The 20,331-nt window shown below is 32.6% G+C and overlaps 2 protein-coding genes across 2 annotated transcripts; one reads left to right on the top strand and one right to left on the bottom strand.

Moving 5' to 3' along the window:
• Positions 1 to 985: 985 nt before the first annotated feature.
• LOC7463685 (tonoplast dicarboxylate transporter) lies at positions 986 to 4,129 on the bottom strand. The gene is made up of 6 exons (XM_002307850.4): positions 3,548 to 4,129; positions 2,805 to 3,282; positions 2,651 to 2,694; positions 2,072 to 2,167; positions 1,418 to 1,928; positions 986 to 1,333 (listed from the first exon to the last, which is right to left on the bottom strand). Exons 1-6 carry the CDS (start codon positions 3,983 to 3,985, stop codon positions 1,299 to 1,301), a joined length of 1,602 nt encoding a protein of 533 aa, XP_002307886.2. The 5' UTR covers positions 3,986 to 4,129; the 3' UTR covers positions 986 to 1,298.
• Positions 4,130 to 11,374: 7,245 nt separating this feature from the next.
• LOC18099756 (uncharacterized) lies at positions 11,375 to 16,078 on the top strand. Its single transcript, XM_024603649.2, has 3 exons — positions 11,375 to 11,492; positions 13,447 to 13,511; positions 13,875 to 16,078. Coding segments are annotated over exons 2-3 (2,001 nt in total). The 5' UTR covers positions 11,375 to 11,492; positions 13,447 to 13,509; the 3' UTR covers positions 15,874 to 16,078.
• Positions 16,079 to 20,331: the final 4,253 nt, after the last annotated feature.

Here is a 20,331-nt window from a genome sequence, read left to right as displayed (position 1 = left end):
ACAACTATTTAGATAATGATAGAGAGAAATATAATAAAATTTAAAGAAAACTAGAAAAAAATTGAAAAATAAAATCAATTATAACATTAGAATATATATAAGCTTCTCTTTCCTGCCTGTATTTACCCAAAAATAAATGCCTTAAAGCACTGCTTATTATTGATGACACCAAAGATGAATGATTATTTGTTGGGCTTATATTTAAGAGCCTAATCAATTTTAAAACGTTTTAGAGATGAAAGAAGGAAGAAGTGTTTAAGGACGAAATATGGTAATGGGCTATCAAAAAAAGAAAAGATAAAAAAAAAGAAGGAGGGAACCGCAACGTCATGCAAGGTGCAGTATACTTGTAAAAGTTGTCGTAAGAGCAGCAATGCGAGTGATTCGATGTCTTGATGACCAAAGACTCAATAAAACTTGGAAAGCATCACACCTTTCTTAAAAGAAAAATAAAATTGTAGAGCCAATTAATTAAAGTTTCTAATTCTTACGTAGAAATGATTGATGTGAAGAAAAGAACATATAGTAGTCCAAAACACAAGGAAAGGATAATTGAAGCTTAAGCCTCACTTCAAATTCCAGATTTTTCAACGTTTTTAAGAAAATGAAATCCTCTGCTATGAGTAAAACTAGGCCTAGGGACTAGGTAGAAATATGACAATGAAAACCCAATAAAAGAGAGGATATGGGCTAGATAAGCTTTTCCATTTGGAGAAAAGTTGGCCTGATGGACCTAATTTATGAACCCATTGATACATCGAAGAGTATATTATACTTTTATTTAAATCCTCATAAAATTTAGGATTTAAATGTTTCCGCTATTTATTCATGAAGAAAACATAATATATAGTTTACATCGAAATGAATGGTTCGTATTATCTTTTTCTTTTTAATCTTTCGTCAATTCTTCATGGGTTTTTCTTTTATATAATTTCAAGATGCTTGAATACTCCAATCATTTATGATACAGCAGAGGAAGAAAATATGAAAAAAATAAGAAATAATCTTACATTTGGAAGCAATCACTAGATACAAGATATTTTAGCTATCAAAGGAAGGAGCTGAAAAAAAAACTGTGGGTGGAGGATAAGAGGGCTGCTTTTGTCGTGGCAGCAGTACTCTTCTCTCTATCTCGCAAACTGTACAATAATCTTCCTGTATTTCCAAGAGCTAAAGGGAAATTTCTACATCTCAGCTAAGTCCTACTGCTTAATTATCATCCACATTGCGTCTCTTTGCTTGCCATGAGACTTGACTTGAAAGAGCCATCCATAACTATATGTTACAGTTTGCAGCTATTAAACTTCTCCATTTGTCCCGAAAACATAAGCTCCTGCAATGACATGGATTTAGCATCCCAGATTGTTTTTTCCCTGTGAAAAAGAAAAATCAACCTCAAAGAAATGATCAAGCTTACCTAGTGTAGGCATGAGAAGAGATAGTGCAGCAATGCCAAAAATCTTAAGTGGCACTCCTGTCTTGATCATGTCTTTGATCTCAATATGCCCTGTACTGAACCCCACAATATTTGAAGGTGTTCCAGTTGGAAGCAAGAACGAAAACTGTGCTCCGATTGCCCCAGGAACCATGAGGAGAAGTGGATGCACATGCATCGTCTTCGCAATTTGGATCAGTAGAGGAACCACAAGGGTGGTGGTTGAGTTGTTTGAAGTGAATTCAGTGATTGTGGCACTTATCAGACACACCATAGGTGCAATGGCTAAGTATGGTACCTCTTCCAAGAAGTCTAATGCCTTGGATAACACATCAGCCAGGCCGCTAGTCTTCACTCCATCGGCGATGGCGAAACCTGCTCCTAGCAACAACACAATGTTCCATGGTAGTTTCTTGCATTTGTTCCAGTCCATCAATTTCTCACCCCTCTGCTTCTTGTTTGGAATTATGAACAATAAGGTTGCCATCATAACCTTTATTTCATCATGTAAAAACCTTATTTCAATTCATTTATTAATTTTGGTTATAAGTGACTGTAACTTAATTAACAGTTAAACATATATAAACTACAAAAAAAAAATCGAATTAATTTTTTCCAGTACTAAATTATACTCACACTAACGGTTCCATCGCCGGCAAGTCCATTGAAGAGAGCTCCCCAACCAGGAATGTCATCCGTTATACTTCTTGTCATCCATAGGACTATTAGCATCTGCAATAACCATCTTTACAATATAAGTACATTAAAGCATAATTATAAAACCCGATGTAGTTTAATAAGTCAATCTAGTAATTTATCAATTCAAAGCAATATATTTTACATCAAATTAAATTTTTTATTTTTTCAGAAACATTATTTTTATTTTTATTTTTTAAAAAATCAAAGTTTAAAATTTATATGCTGACTTGTGAGTCAAGCTACCCAACCGACAACTTAGGCTTTAAAATAGGTAGACACTTGAGTGTTACAGCTATGATTAATTAAAGATTGATTGTAGTCCACAATAAATATAAAATTATGGATTATATAGTAGTTTAAGGCATTGTTTGGAAATGTAATTAGACTATATTTTTAAAAAAACTTCAAATTAATATTTTTTAATCAGATTTTAAAAAATATAAAAAATTATTTTAATATTTTCAAATAAAAAATATTTTGAAAATCAAATTTCTATTATATATTCGATGTACTCACCCCAAAAACAGCCAATACCATCTTTTCAGCAAAAGCCATCGGACCTACACACATCACATTTAAGATTAATCGTTGGCTTACAAAATTCATCAAAATAATTCTGCAATATTGAAATATTGAAAAGAACAAAAATAAATTTTTTTGGGATCTTTACCTAACAATTCAAGCTCACTCTTAAGGTGGGCTTTGTCCAAATAAGCAGAAAGGACCTGTCCTGAGCCCTTTGAGCAATACAGCAAACAAAGAATGGCCCACAAAGCAAAGAAAATCACCAAAGCTAAAGGAAACCCAAAGAAGAACCATGTGTTAAAGCTGATGGGATTTGCCTCAGGAAAATAGCTCTTCCACATACCCACTAATATCAGATTAACGCCTGTCCCTGTCAAGGTACTCATCCCTCCTATAGCTGCAGAATATATGACCCCAAGAACCACTGCTTTGCAGAATTTGCCCACAACGTTGGATTGAGTGGGACCCCTTGGCAGACGCTGTAAGATACCAGTGGCCACTGGCATCATTATAACAGCCGCTGCCACGTTGTGCATCCACATGCTGACAAAAGCTGTGGTGGCACAAATTCCAAGGAGGAGCAGTGGTGGATTCAATGGATCTCCACAGAACAGCATCGTTATCTGCATGGCCCACAATTGTGCAAGAAAGAAATAAACGATTTCGAACAAGTCAGAAATTTCCTGGTGTACAGGAAGAATTTGTTTGCTTTTGTAAAGGAGCAGCAGTGGTTGATTCAATGGATCTCTACGAAAACAATAATAGAAGATTTGCTAGGTGGATGTATATATATGTAATCAGTAGTCCAACTCAAATTCAAGGCCCAGAAGTTGAGTTTCACGTAAAGGAAAATTTCGAAAAGAATCATGATTTCCAATTTTAACTTACATTTAAAGCCAATCTCTTATGAATGTTATAATGCTCAACAGCAAGAGCAAGAATGAAGCTCCCAAGAACAAGAGCAATCACATCATCCATGTAAGATCGAGCAACACTATCAGCAGAACCAATTCCAAATAGAGGAAACAGAAAGAGAGGTGCCATGGAGGTGATGGGCATAGGCACAGCCTCAGTGAACCACCAAGAAAATATCCAAGCAAGAATAGCTAACATGTATATGCTAGTCACCGGAGCATCCAGCTTGACCAAAAGACATATAAGGGTGCACAGAAGGGGTCCTAGCAAGATGTAGAAATTGTTTGGTGTGAAGATCAGGGAAGTTAGAGATGAATTGGAACTTGGTGACCTTTGAATTGGATCATGGACTGGGAGAAGTGGTGTCTTGGGATCATCAGAGTTGAGATTAGGGGTGTGATCACCGTTCATTTTGTTGAAATGAACAAGGTGGGGATGATGATGATGATGATGATGATTTTGTGAGAGACTTGAGGATGGAGAAGAATGGGAAATAAAAATGTTTCACCCTTGCGGCTATTTTTATACCATCTCATGAATTTGAGATGGAGGGAAGCAGTAGACAACTTCTCTTTTCTCTTTCGACTCTTTTTATTTTTATTTTTTTGTGATTGGATGTTGCTTCATTAATTTTTAAATAATTTGTCACAGCTCATATGATGATCATTTATGCACAACCAACGTGACTATAATAAAGACATTGCCAGATAAGAATAAGAGTAAAATATTTTATTTTATCCCAAGTATATGGTGGCTATGCTGCCAACTAATGCTGCTTAATTTTGATGTGTATTTACATTAACTAATTAAATCCAATTTTATCCAATTACTAATCCTTATTTAGTAAGGAAAATCTAAACCTCATATTCAATAAAGTTTAGGACATTATTTTAAAATCTGGTCAGATTTGATTGGTTGATTTAGGATTAATTTGACTAACCTGAAGTATAGACCAGTCCAAATTAAAAAAAAATCTATGTTATCATGATAAAAAAACCAGGTTAACTTGATGATATGATGGACTCAAGCCTGACATGTTCATACCTGTTATTAACATGTTAATTTTTTTGTTGATTTTTTTTTTGTTAAAAAAAAATTATTTTATTTTTTCACACTTTTGACCCGTAACTAACTTGTGCCTTCCTTGATATTATTCTAAGAAAATACGCCACTCAAATGAAATTAAATAATCAATAATGTGATTGAGAATGTAAGTAGAGGGGCTATAATTGGCCTCTACAAGTCTTGTAAGTAACTCAATCCAGGGGGAAGTTTCTTGGTGAAAATGATGCGTACACAATTATTGATATATCCTATTGAATGATGGTGTGCTTGTAATTGAATTTCAACTTTTTTTTATTAAAATTGAATTTTTTTTAATCTTTTTTTTAGTAATTTTAGATTATTTTGATTTTCTAATATAAAAATAATTTTTTAAAAAAATATATTATTTTAATACATTATAAAAAATACTTTAAAAAATATCTAATAAAATAACAATCATGGTTCACAAACCAATTGAATCCCAGGAAGAAGTTTGGTTATTTTGTACATAAAATAGCTTTCATTTTGAGATGCCACATGGATATATATCAGACAATCCACAAGTTACTTGATTACTCCATGTGGCCCTTGCCAATTCTAATAATGATGTAAAGACATAAATATGTCCAGGATGGCTTCTGAAAAAGGTTGAAGGATATGGTTGTCTGATTTTGAGTGGATAAAGATAGCTGAGTCAGATGTTATATGTGTATATTATTTCATTCTTTCTATTTCGGAATATGACGTTTCAATACAGGTGGCAGCGTGGCACCAATAAAATCGTCCAGATAAGGATTAGATTGCCCATGTCAGCCTGATTAGTCCAATGATTAAGTTATGAGATTAATTTATATGCCTAAGAGGTAGGTCTAATATTATTATCTCTGTAATTAACTGCTTAGATAATTGAAATCTTCAATCATGATTTTTGTTTTTCATATTGTAATCTTGAAATCATTTTAAAAAAAATTATGAGAAAAGAATATTTTTTTTAAAAAAATATATGCGGAGTGGATTGTTTAATCTGAAATCTAATAAAAATTATATAATTTTTAATGTGACAAAATTGATCTGAAAATAGTTCTGGAATAAATTAAAGATGTGTGATTGCTCAGTTAATATTAATCTAATGTAGCTTAGATTCTCATGCTTCTAAGTTTAATTTGTTCAATGAATGTTGATAAAAAAATAAAATAAAACTGATTTTTTCCTGTCCTTTATAATTAATTAATTAATTAATTAATTAATTTATATTGACGTGACGAAAAAGAAAAAAAAAAGAAAGACATTAGCAAACATTAAGCAACTCAATTTGTATTCAAATATCAGGAAGAAAAAAAAGGATTAATTAATTTGAAGATTTCAATTTGGAAACCATCCTCGTACGTAATCGTTGAGGTTCATATGTATGTAGTTGTTACTACCTCCCCTGCTAATAGACAAACGAGGAACCAAAAGGTCTGTGTATCACATCCCTTGCAGCTCATAAATGACAAAGAAGCTTAATAATAATTCGCCATTTGTAAGAACAACATGCATGACTCTCAACCAAGTGACCATCCGGTAATAAAAATCTAATTAATTTTTGAATTTATTTTTTAAATATTATCCGTTTAAGTCTTATAAATCTTAGAACCATTAAAAATTTATATAATTATTAATTTTAAAAACTATAAAATTAATCGTAATCTAAATAACAAGTTAATAAAGAAAAAAAAACAAGGTTTAAATTATTGCCATTATTCAGGAACTGTGGCTCTCAGCCTGGCACTGGCACACATGGCAATAACGTGAAAGAAAATGATAAAAGAGAAAGAGCAAGATACGTGTGTGGACTCGGTTATGCTGATCGAGACCGAGGATGGCCCATTTGGATTCAATAATGTAAGATCGGGAGGCCAGACATGCCCCCTGTTGAATAATTTGAAAGTGACACTCACCTCTTGCAGGGGCCATCTGAGCATGAATTATTTCCAATCTCCTCACATGGGATGCTTAATTTGCTTACCAAGGTAGCGTAACTCTATTTTTTATTCTTTATAATGTGTTTCATCTCTCCTAATTTTATGAGTCAACGTACTAGCAATATCTCTTCACATTAATGGTGTGGACATTAAGATTAATCTAGTTCTAACAACGATATAAATGTGAGATATCAACTAGCATATATCTATCCGTGTCTTGGATGAAGACTTACTTGGTTTTATGTTAATTTTTAACATATTCTTTTAATTTAATCATCAAATCTTTAATACTATATTAAAAAAACTATCTTGATAATAAAATTTAAACAGTTTGACAAAAAGTCATTAATGATTTTATATTAACTCTCTAAAAACAAATTAAGATATTATTCATTGGTGATTATCCAAAAAAAGATATTATTCAGTGGAATTTTAAATATTTCCAATCTATTTATGTTTGAAAATGGATGAGGTTAATTTTCTATCACTTGGTACATGAATATAAACAGGAAATATTATGGGCAGGGAAAATATAAGGCATTTAACTAGTTTCAAAGTTGATTTTCCTTTTATTGATCATGTTCAACTCAAACAAAATAAATAAAGAATAAAAATTCAAAAAGTACAAACACTAAATCTATATATGGCTATTTTTTTTTAATGAATGACGAGAATTTTTATTATGCTGGGCTGGATCCAGCCAGCCCTACGGTCTGGGCTGGACAGCCCGGTTAATGGTTCAGACCAGTACCCGGTTTCGGCAGCGGTCACGCGTGCTCGCACAGTGCTTGGTTAATTAAATTTGCAAAACAGAGACGGAGAAGATGGCTTACCTGCTGCTGCGCTTGGAGACGAGGTTGGTGACGCTCGTTGCTGGGGAACTGGGGTTCCTCCTTCTGCTTTCTCCTCCCCTCTGTTTCTTCTTCTCTTGTCTTTGTGTTGTTCTCTCTCTCTCTCGTTTGTTCTCTCTGTTCTTCCGTTTCTCTTTTTCTCTCTCTTTTTTTTTCTCCTCTCCTTTTTCTTTTTTTCGTCCCCCTCAGCGATGGCTGCTTTGTTGGGTATTTATAGGGGACCGTGCGTGGTAGTCTTTTAGCCCGCCTCTTCCTTCCTGGGAGGAGGATAAGGCTTCGCTGGGCGTTGGTGTTTGACAAGGACTCGAACTCCCGGAGTCCTGCCATTGCAGGGGTCTGGGTGGTGGTGCCTTCCCCGTCTCTATGACCTGCAAATGGTGGGAACGGTCTGGGAAGGTGGTGATGGCGGTCGTGGAGACCGATCATTGCACGCATGGGTGGTCTGATCCGCGTGTTTCCTTTTTTTAATTTTTTTTTTGCAGGGAGTTTCCTCTGTTTCCAGAGGAAGAAGACTATGGCCAAAAATGAAAAACGGCGCCGTTTCTGGACTGGGCGGCCGTTTTCAATCAGGTCCTCCAAGTTTAAAACATTCTTAATCGGGCCCCTGGGCAGAATTGCTGCGTCTTTTACAAGATGATCCCTGAACCTTAATCACTTGTAATGTTGACCTTAATTAGCTCAGGAATTTAATATTTCTTCAATTATATCCTGATTTTATTAATTAAACAAATTCTAAATTTAATTAAGTCCCTATACATATTAATTCTTCAATTAAACTTTTGAATTAATTTTTTTAATTTTTTTCAAAATTAATTTTCAAGTTCATAAATCTAATATGATTACATCCTCGAAACTTTTAATTTGTATTGTTTAGATTTAAAATTATTTTTTCTTTATTCATTTTTTTTGATGGATTTATTTTTATCAAAAATTAAGATATAACATTCATGACCTAATATGTGATAGAAAAATTGTCAGTCAAGAACAGTCAAACACAACTAGTAAGGTGAAATGTGAATTTTTTTTTGAACAATTGTATTGTTCATATATAGGTACTGGTTACATATACAAAAATTTAGTATGATGAATTAAATATAGTCAAGCTTTATTTAAGGAGATTGAATTTTAAACTGCACTATTATGATCTTTCCAATCTTTTCTAAAAATTTATTTAGTGAAAGTGTTATTCCAGTGATATATTATATTGTATATGTTAAATTCCATTTCAAATGTTGATAGTCTAGAAAGTTGATCTGCGACGGGCGGATTGGGTTTTGCATGTTGAAGGATATGATGGAAATGTGATTTCTTTGGAGATGCTAGATTCAGGTTAACTGTAGAAGATTTTCACCCTCTTTTGACTCGATGAAATGTGATAAATTGAGCTACTATTAAGCATATGTGAGCAATATCGGAAAACCTGGAGAACATATAAGTGGCTTTTCTCTAAGCCTTTCCTTAGAGAAAGGCTTAGTTGATCATTCATGGCTACAAAGCTCAAAAGAAGAATGAAGTTAATTCTGGAGACAAGCGTGGATACTCTTCATAAGTGGCATGGAAGGCCATCTAGTTGAAATGATCCTCTAGTGTATGAAGAGGGGTGGTGGGAGAACCAGTTCATGACTTGGACATGGTTAGATAGTTTTCTTAGAAAAACTAGAAAGATTTGGCAAGTACCTACAAAGCTCTTAGCTAATGGCAAACACAAACATTGGAGATGACTTGATGTGCATCCAGAAAACAGATAAAGTAGTAGATGAACACTTTTCGTGAAGAAGTGTTGAACCCTTGTTTATGGTAACAGTTACTACTTGGTTTTCTCTGGTGGAGAAGTAGATGTAGACAACTTCATCGATGAGGTATAATCTATGCTGGGTTAAGCTTGGAAATGTTGCAGGTGGTAAGCATTTGGTTTTAGCTAGCACGAGCATGTGATGGGAAGACAGACTATACAGATCGAGTGGGAGTTATGGCCAGGTATGACTACTCAAATCAAGTAGGAGTAAGCCTAGTGGCGACTACTCAGATCGAGTGGGAGTTAGCCTTGAAGGATGAAGAGTAAAAGCGTCAGCAGGTCTACAACGGTAAAGAATCACAAGGATGTGGATTGAAGTCAAAGCTTTAGGAAGGCATCGAATGTAGAAGACAATTACAGTGCTATTCGTATCAGGTGGGAGATTATTGGAAATGTGACACAATTGACCCAAAGTCAGTAGTACCATTTATGGTGGTGGTTGGCAGATAAGTGTTATTGGTTGGTTTCTGGGAAGGTTTCATTAACATGGCTGCCATTTGAAGCCTATAAAACGGCATTTTGAGAGAAGAATAAACAAGTAGCAAGCAACAACGAGAGCCAAACACAGAGAAATATGGAGAGGCTGCTGCCTTTGTGGCAGCAACATGAGCTTCCATAAGCAATAGCTTGTGTAGGTTAGTAAAATGTGAATGATAGAGAGAAGGGATGCAATTACAAGAGAGTGTGAGTATGAGGTTTGTCCTCCTTCACTATTGTAAATTCTGGTGTTTCTCATATCCAATAATATTGGCTGCTGCTCCGTGGATGTAGATAAATTGCTGAACCATGATAAATTTGTTGTGCTTAGCCTCTGAGCAAAAATCAACGGTTCTTTATGGTCCTAACAAGTGATATCAAGGCTCTGGAATTATCAACAAATTGGTATCAAACCTTTAGTATTCCCAACAATAATCATAGGCTAATTAGAAGCCTGCAGCGTACCGCTTTACCTTGTGACAAGAGAAAGTGAATTATTCTGAAAGAGAAACTTGACCTCTTTTGTAAATTGTAAGTAAACATTGTTACAAGTACTACTAACTTTAATTTTGCTGCCTAATCATTTAAAGTTTTGGCTTAATTGTTACAAAAGCTGTTCTTTCTCTTTTTGAATATCTGGGATTTGCTTCTCTGGAATTTTAATTTTCTTTCAATAAAATGAATTTTCTGTTTTCATTGGGGAAAAAAAAAAGTGGTTATGTGACCTCCAAGTGGCCTTTTCAACTTTTAAGACATCTACCCTCAACTCTCATTACAAAAAACAGGAAGTTTAATTAAGCAAGATATTGAAAGAAAGATTGGTTTATCTCTGTTTTCATTTTCTGGAAAAAAAAGAGAGGCAAAAAGCCACAGGCAAGTGTCCAAGCTTTACCAATCAATTAAAGGAAACAGGAAGTAAAGCCCCCAAGTTGGATTACTTATACAAACTACAAAAAGCGAAGCCTAAAATTGACAAAATCTATCTTGACAAGCTCATGACCTTATGTATGTATACAGAAAGTTTCAGTACAAAACTTTTCAGCGTACCTTCTGAAGATGGTTGAAGTTTGCATGAGAATTGTTGCTTCTAAGGAGGGGAAGAAATTTATGCTCTCTTTTTGGAAGATTAACAACCATGAAATATATGTATATGCGTGTATTTGATAGTGCTAGCTGATCAACATTGATGAAGTTAGCTTGAGATAAGAAAAGGTCTTTTATTCTTTCTTTTTTTTTTTTTTTTTTCTGGTTCAAGAATAAGAAAGGGACCGTTTGGGAACGCGGTCCAACCCGCGTTCCTAAAAATTTTGAATTTTATTTGTACTTAAAATTAATATTGTTTTAGTATTTTTGGATATCGTTTTGATGTGTTGATATCAAAAATAATTTTTTAAAAAATAAAAAAATATTATTTTGATATATTTCTGAGTAAAAAATATTTTAAAAAGTAACCACAATCACATTTTCAAAGACACCCAAAAAGTTTTTTATTCTTTCTTTCTTTTTTTCCGGTTCAAGAATAAGCTTTTATTTCAGTTGTAAAAATTTATAGTCGTGAATTGCATCTTTAAAGAACAGGAAGCTTACCGAAGTTTTAACTTGTGATGAAAGTAAAATATTTATTCCATTTTTTCTTATAAATAACAACCTATGATTTCAGTGCTAAAATATTATGTATACAAATTCATAAAGTTACACCTCGCTTTGAATAAAACACAATTTGGTGGCACAGCAAGTGAAGCAAAACTCAGGTTGTTCGTCGAGTACCCTCCAGCATTATTCTTCAGGTACGTTGAGATGGGAGTGAATGTGTCTATCTTCTATTTCTTTTATTTTATATTTGTACTTGTCAAAGGAGACGACAGCTGAAACCAAATTTATGATGGGAAAATAAATGGTGGTTTAATATGTAGGTGGCACATTCTCTTATCTAATCCTGAGAATTATTGAATTATTGAGCATAATAAAGGGAGCTCACGCTGGAAATTTGTGAGTTTTTTTTTGGATAATCATCGAGAGAGGAAATTTGTGAGTGATTCATGTTTTAAATTCATGTTGGCTTGTTATCTGAATTAGTTCAAGGTTATTTCTGTTAGCTAGAAGTTGTGCTAATTAAGAATGTTTTTTTGTTTATTATTATTATTATTATTATTATTTTGGTTGTTGGCACTTGTTCTAATTGAAGGAAATCAAACTAACATGGGCATCCATAAGGTGTTCGAAACTGTTTGAAGAAACCTAAATTTGATTCACTTAAATACAATAGGATGGCACTATCACATGATATATATAATTGACTACCAAAATAATAATGTTAATTACTAAATTAATTTTTATGAGTAAAATAATTTAATCAAATATTTTAATGATAATTAAATTTTTAAAGGTAGATAATTGGAAGCACTAAATGCATATAGGATTTTCTTGAATCCTAGTAAATATATTATGAATTACTTTTCATATATAATTAATGTTTTTGTGGTTTTAGTGTGTTTTACATAATTAAATTGTTGAAAAATATAATATGTTAAAGAATCAATTCAACTCAAAAGCTTAAACTGTTATATGAGATCTCAAAATATATTTTATATTATTCTCTAACATTTTCTGAAAACTCTTTGTACTTAAAACTTGTACAGACTCACGCTACTTTATAAGATCCTAAGATATGATTTATATTATTATCTAACATAATAATGATTGGTTCTATAAGATTTTTGGCTTTTATTTTATTATTTGAATTTATTTAATGTTTTTTTTTAAATCTCTTATATTGTTAAGTGAAATTCTAAAATATAATTTATATTATTATTTAAAATATTAAGAATCATAAATAATTAACCGATTTAGTTGTATTCTTATAGCATTTTTTATTACATAATTTTTAATGCTTTATTTTGTATTAGAAATGTTGTTATATAAGTAAGTTTTCTATTAATTCATCTGATTTCTATATTTATTTATCTCATGTTCTTATTAGCAATAACAATTGCTTAATATATCTCTCGTATTCGTAAATAATTAACTAACAATCCAGCCCTAAACTTGACCAATATCTTATCAGCTTTTATTATTTATACTTCATTAATATATAATCAATAGTAGAATTAATAGTCATCCCACATTTTTTTACTTGTTATTTTAATATTCCACTTAATATATACTATTAATTATGTTTATTTATACAAAATTCTCAGATTAAAAATATTGAGTTGATTGATGTAAGTTCATGAGAAAAATAAATAAATACATTTAGAGAAGTTACCTTTTTATTTATAATACTTGTATGTGGTAAACATTTTTATCAAGTTTTGTGCACATTATTTTGACTTTACTTTTTTGAAAATTAATTCGTGATTGTTTCGTTAACTAGAAAGAAAAATCTAAACTCTAACCAATATATATATAGCAGTGCTAGCTATTCAAAATTGATGATGTTAGCTTGGGACAAGAAAAGTAAATAATTATGTGGTAGGTGCTCAATTTCTTACACTTCTCTTGAAGTTTTGGTTTGAGTTTTTTTCCTGTTCAAGAATAAGCTTTGATTTTAGTTGTAAGTACTTATGTTCATGACGTGCAGCTTGCTATAACAGCTAGCTTACCTGAATTTTAACTTGTGATTAAAGTATTATTCTGTTTTTTCTTATCAATAACTACTTACGATTTCAGTGCTAAAATATATGTATACAAATTCATAATGTCACACCATTACTGTAAATAAAACACAATTTGGTGGCACAGGAATTGAAGGAAAACTCAAATTGCTCGCCGAGTCCTCAAGCATTATTCTTCAGGCACGTTGAGATGTGAGTTAATGTGTCTATCTTCCATTTCTTTTATTAAATATTTATTCTTTTCATAGGAGAAGAGAGCTGAAACTAAATTCATGATGGGATAATAAATGGTGGTATAATATATAGGTAGCACATTTTGGTAATTAATCCTGATAATTTGATTTGTTGAGCATAATTGAGATTTGAGGGAGCTCAGGAAGGAAATTTGTGAGTGATTCATGTTTTAAATTTATGCTGGTTTTTTTTTTTCTGAATTACTTGAATTATAATCACCGTGTAAATTGTTATGTGATTACTAGCATTTTCTTTGATGTGCCTTTAGTTGTGCTGAATATGCCTTTTTTTTTTGGTTGTTGGCACCTGGTCTAATTGAAGGAAATCAAACATGGGCATTCATAAGGTGTCTGAAACTGTTGAAAGACTATGGAACGGATGGGAGCTTCGCATGGTGATGTTGCCCAGTCTCTTTCTTCAAATTGTTCTTATAATCTTTGGGCGTAGACGAAAGTATACAGCAGGATTCTGGCTCGGAACTCTTGTTTGGTTAGCATACTTGTCAGCAGATTGGGTGGCAACATTTTCATTGGGTATCTTGGCTCAAAAGCTTGGAGATTCAGAAACGAATTGTATAAATTCAAATCGAGGATTGATCCCGGCATTTTGGGCACCGGTCCTCCTTGTGCACCTCGGTGGCCCGGACACTATCACCGCATATTCAATGGAAGACAACGAATTGTGGTTAAGACATCTGTTGGTGCTAGGAAGCCAAGTTGCTGTGGCTTTTTATGCCTTTTCGAGGTCATGGTGGAGTAAGGATCCTCTGTTATTTGTAGCCATTCCCATCTTTGTTGCTGGAATTATTAAATATGGAGAAAGGAATTTGGTTCTGAGGTCAGCAAGCTCGGAGCAGTTCAGGAGTTCAGTATATAGTGAGATGAATGAACTACGTCGCAAATTTGGTGAATTTTCAAACTCTGAGTTGTTTGGAATGACTGCTGAACGACTGACTGAAAGACTAGGCTTGAGAGACATAATACCTGAGGCTAAATTTCTCCATGAGGCAAAATTGTTTTTTCAGATGTTCAGAGTACTATTTGCAGATCTTGTTCTTGCCGATTCTAATCATTTGGCTACTCATATTATCCTAATAGACAAGAAAGCAACGGAAGCCTTCAAATTAATTGAAGTTGAGATGGGATTTATGTACGATGTGCTTTATACGAAGGTGACGAGGGTTTGTTCGTCACGCATCATTTTTCGTGCTATCAGCTTCTTATGTTTTGTTTCTGCACTACTTGCCTTCTCACTAGGTATGTCCAGAAACAACCATGCCTATTTAACAACTGAAATAACCATATCATACTTCTTGTTGGTCGGAGCCATCATTTTTGAGATTTATTCAGTAGTTTTGGTTCTTTTCTCTGACTGGGCAATGCTCTGGCTTAGTGGGCAAAAGAAGCCATTTTTCAATTCTGTGTATCAAACTATTTCACGATTCCTGTCATTTCTTCACAGTGACAAAAGGTGGGCAAGATCAATGGCACAACACAACCTGATAAAATCTCAGTTAAGTGAAAACTCCTTGACCTGCATTTCTCTTAAGAAGTTGCTTGGGAAAAGCCACATTCTTAGTTGGGAGGATATCAGTGATGATTTGAAACATTTGATCTTCCAACATCTCCTAGATAAACGTACAAGATATAGTTATCAGATGCGCTATCATGATCCAGGAAAGAATGATTTACATGAGATATTATCAGAGAGAGGTGATCAGGTGATCGGAAGAGAGGGATGCCTTGAAAAAATTGGTGGGAGTGTGAAATCTTCAGATTTTAATGACAGCCTCCTTACGTGGCACATTGCTACCGATATTTGTTACCATGATGATGTCCGAAAAAAGGGTCATCCAGACACCAAAATGAGCATATCGTTATCCAATTACATGGTGTATCTTCTGCGTGATTGCCCCTTTTTGCTACCTAGAGGGATCGGTAAAGAAAGGTACACCCAAACCTGCAGCGATGTCAACAAGCATTCTGAATTATTGCGCAATATCACCTCTGGTCGAAATAATTCATGGGATTCCTATAACACTATTTTGCAACTTGAAGATAGCTCGGGTAAAGTGTCGGTGCTGTGCGCTGGTTTCAAGCTTGCCAAGTCATTGCAGTCACTTGAGACACAGGATGGTTGGGAAAATAAACGAAAGTGGGAGATGATAAGCCAGGTTTGGGTAGAAATGTTAACGTATGCTGCAAGTCATTGTGGATGGAAAGAGCATGCTCAAGCACTTACACGAGGTGGGGAGTTACTCACTCATGTTTGCCTTCTCATGGCTCATCTTGGCTTGAGTGAGCAATGCTTAACCAATTGATGCTGCCTACATATGTACCCGGAAAGTCCTTTGAATGATCTTGTTTTAACTTGCAGTCATTTTTATTTTCCTCCTCCGTCTTTGACTTCTGGACTAGATTAAGTTTTGAGTTCTTATTTTAATTATCAGGATGTTATTTGGTTTTGAGTGTGCAAGTGTGACTTTGTTTTCTCTTAATAATGTTGTTTAAGAATCAATTTTAATATATATTTTGGAGTGATATATATATATATATATAAAAATAATATAAATTATATCTTTGAGCCTCACATAACAACTTAAACTATTGAGTTTAATTTTTTTTAATATGCTATTAGAATTATGATGATCAAACAGTCACAAAATTAAATCTCATTATTCTTATTCTCTCTTCTAATTAAAATTTAATTACTAGCATAAGATACTATGGATTTGTGCAAATTTTAAACCTAAATTTTTTTTCTTGAAAAAATATGTTAGAGAATGTTCTTAGTTGTCTTGCCTCCTTTTTTAAATAGAAAAGTTCAAGATAACTTCCAGTAACTATTAAATCACATTATTTAAGATAACTTCCAGTAACTATTCAATCACCCTATTCAAGATAATTACGCTGATCTTGATCTTATATCATGTAGATTTTTTATACCTTCCATTTACTATCCACATTCAAGTCTAGTCTGCAATCAAGTTTGGTATGTTCTTCTTGGTCTAAACTTCATAATTTTTTGGTTAATTTTAGTGTATATATAACAATCCCCACTATTAATGCTCTTGCACGTATAATAAATCATTCTGAAAGAACAACGTATCCTCTCTTTTGTAACTTGTATGTAATCATCATTCTACAGGAGTTCAATATCAAAGTTCTGTGCTTGTGATATTGTTTTGAGAAATTATGCCAAAGTAAGGTAATAAGGTATCTAGATACTAATTCATAACCCAAATTTTCAGGAAACAGGACTTGTAAAACAGCTCAGTTGACTGCAAATTGTAATTAAACAACATAGTTCTTGTTTGGTGTAGGTTCTGCTGTGTCTGCCTCAATTAAAATGATATTACAGACTTAAAATTCGAGTTTTAAGTTAACTGATTCAAACTCTAGATTTAATTATAGATCTACTCATGTAATTTTAAATTTATATTACAAAGTTATATAAGTATCAATATGATTAAATCTATTTCCATACAAATAGTAGTTCAAATTCATAGAGTGATTCATACTCTAATTACATTCATGAATTGAAACTCCTAAATAATATATATTTTTAATATTTTTGGTTTATGGAATTATTGATACTGATTACAAAGAAAATTACAAGCATACTTGATTATCACCTACAGAGTTATCGTCTAGTGTTCTATCACCTACAAAGTTATTGTCTATAGAATTATTGCCTACAAGTTATCACTTACTTTTTTTTATCAACCTACAATTACATGCCTACTTGATAAATAGATTTTGAAGATCCTGTGAACTTGATAAAACTGTAGTGCAACTGTCGTTGTTTTGTTGAATATGAGTTCTTAGTTGTCTTGCCTCCTTCTTTAAATAGAAAAGTTCAAAATAACTTCCAGTAACTATTCAATCACCTTATTTACGATAACTTCTAGTAATTATACACTTACTCTATTCAAGATAATTAACCACTCATTTCTTGTTTTAAGGATCTTGATGTTGTATCATGTAGACTATTTATACCTTCCATTAACAATCCATATTCAAGTCTGATCTGCAATCAAGTTTGGCATGTTCTTCTCGATCTAAACTTTATAATTTTTTGGTCAATTTTAGTGTATATATAACAATCCCCACTATTAATGCTCTTGAACGTATAATATCCAGGTATGGTTTTTTGGCTACTATTGAGAAGATATATTGGTATAAAGTCCATCAAGAGAGTGGCCAGTAAGAAAGGTACAGAAGTCTAGCAATCAAATTAAAGTGAAATACAGAAAATTAAAGCCAGGGAACCAAGCAGTCAAGGTTTAGCTTGTGAATAGAGAAATTAATTTATTCTATAGCTGGTGGGAAAGACCCTATTCAGAGGAATAACCCACCATTCATATGTACGTACCATAAACATTTCATAAAGTTGTATATAGCTTGTGAAGACAGTAAATTATTTATTCTATTCCTTCTAAGCAGTATAAAAAACGTTTAACATTTTGCTTCGTGACAGGAATTTCATTTTCAAGTTCATAGTGCTGCACAATATCCTTAAATAAATCACCATCTCTATAAATAAAACACAAATTTGTGGCACCAGGATTGGGAACGCGCGCAACTCAAGCTGGTTACACAGCAGCTAGCGTAGTCGGCAGACATTTACTTCAACAAACTTTGGGGCTGCAAGTTCTGTGTGAATGTATGTCTATATGCTTTTGTTTATGCATTAATTTTTTATATTACTGTTATTTTTGGTGGATATAAAGGTGACGCTATTTTATTAAGTTGAAAGGTTGGCTGAAATGAATGGTTTATATATATATATATCATACTGATTTCATAGATACATGAGATCCTAAATCTTACCACTGATCAGCCAGTTTATATATGTGGTTGAAACTTCATTATGCAATGGAATATTATTTATGTAAAATTTGTTTGATTCTGGGGCTATTTACAAAAATATGTTTCGAAGGCTAGAAAATTGTAGAAAACACGTAGTAATTAATTGAAGTTATTTTCTTGATGTGTGTTTTTATGTCCATTTATTTTATTGTATTAATAGTTATGTCACATACTCCGCGTACACTTCACATTACATTCTCTTATTCGAACCAGTACTAAATGGAATTATATTCAGGTGGTGATTCCATTGATAGTTATGCTGATTATAAATTGATGGTAGGTGTAATAAAGGTAAAGTTGACTTAAAATTTGGTCAACTTGGATTTGGACCGGTCTCGAATCACCAAACAACTCTTTAGAAAATTAACCTGGTTAAATTCTGATGATTAACTAGATTAATCTATAATCTGACTTGGTGAAATACAGTCGAGATCAAACTCTTTTTTTTTTTTTTTTCCCTTCTTATAAATGGTATTGTTTTGTACTAGAGGAAAAGGAGCTTTAGTTTCTAAAATAGGCAGCCACACGCAGTCTGCTTCTTCTTCCCGTCTGCTCTTTATCCAATCTGCTTCTTCTTCTATCCACTTCTACCTTAAATTCAAGCTTTATTACATTTAATTTCAAGAAAGTTACCTCATTTTCTCACCATAGGTTTCAACAAATAGTTTTTACACATATTTTTAGGTGTTTTTGTTTTTTGTGAAAGGCTTAAATCCTTATTTTATTGTATTTATATGCATGAGTAATTGATACTATTTGGTTTATGGCATCTCTGCACTCCATTTTTCATCTTCTGAATTAATTTACATGAGAAAATTTAGGATTTTGATTTAATTATTGACATCTTCACTAAATTTAGATATTTTTCTATTGCAATATATAATGTAGATATAGTGATATTTGGCCTATAGCATCTCCAACTTGTTCCTTTTTTTTCCTTTTTTTTTTTTTTTATCAATGACACCTTTTTATTTATAAAAACAAATATTGTAAAATCCAATTTATATTCAGTAGGTTATTGAAATACATAATTGTACAATATCTTTGTGTTTGATATTTATGATTTTAGAGGAACTCAACTCCCATTAGAATAATTTCCTTTAAAAAAACTCTTATCTTCGAACTTAATAGAGAAATTCCTATTAGAAAAACTTTCATTAAAGCTTTAGATAAACATAAATAAATTGATTTTTTTTATTTTTCTCATAAACAACACCAATGATGATATCCTAAAAAATATAAGTAATTTAAAAGCAAGACTTATGTATTAAATAATCAATTAATTTATTAATTCTAATAATTTGACTCATTATCTCTAACTTATACTTGATAGCTTATACTGAAGTCTATTGGATTAAGGTAACTTATAGCTAATACCTATAAAAAAATAATATTTTAAAAATATAAACTCTAATATATATATATATATATATATATATATATATATAATGAAAAAAATTGTAAATTTAAAGTCTAAAAAATATATATAGTATTTATATTTCATGATTTTTTATTTTTTATTTATTAAAGAAAAGAGACTGAACTCAGATGCGCTTGTCAAGGCCATAATCTTTGAGTCTAGGTAAATTTAGGGTAATCACCACCAAAATTAAAATTTGAAAACAAAGGATTCCATACAACCCTGAAAAATAAAATTAATTTCTACCCTTTCCCAGTTCTCCCTCCAGCCTGAACCATCCTAGCCAGACCCACCAGCCATGCCACTCTCTTCCTCCACACCATCAAACCAATGCCAAAAACCATCTGGAAACACCAGCCGTCCTTTTCTTCCTCCTTTCAAACTGATAGCCCATAAATCACCCGATCATCTCCCAAAATCCAAACACCCGATCTCCTCACTATTACTAGCAGGAGCACCGTAAAGAAACTGACGCCAAACCAGCTAA

This window comes from Populus trichocarpa, chromosome 6 (assembly GCF_000002775.5).
Source record: "Populus trichocarpa isolate Nisqually-1 chromosome 6, P.trichocarpa_v4.1, whole genome shotgun sequence".
NCBI lineage: Eukaryota > Viridiplantae > Streptophyta > Magnoliopsida > Malpighiales > Salicaceae > Populus > Populus trichocarpa.
This window is presented reverse-complemented; position numbering and strand designations above follow the sequence as displayed.

Excerpts from the sequence above, each read along its gene's own strand:
- LOC7463685 (XM_002307850.4), bottom strand. The coding sequence starts at position 3,985 with ATGAACGGTGATCACACCCCTAATCTCAACTCTGATGATCCCAAGACA. Across the intron at positions 2,695-2,804 it reads GAGTGAGCTTGAATTGTTAG|GTCCGATGGCTTTTGCTGAA; the intron begins GTAAAGATCCCA and ends TGATGTGTGTAG. Across the intron at positions 1,334-1,417 it reads TCTTCTCATGCCTACACTAG|GAGCTTATGTTTTCGGGACA; the intron begins GTAAGCTTGATC and ends ATGTCATTGCAG.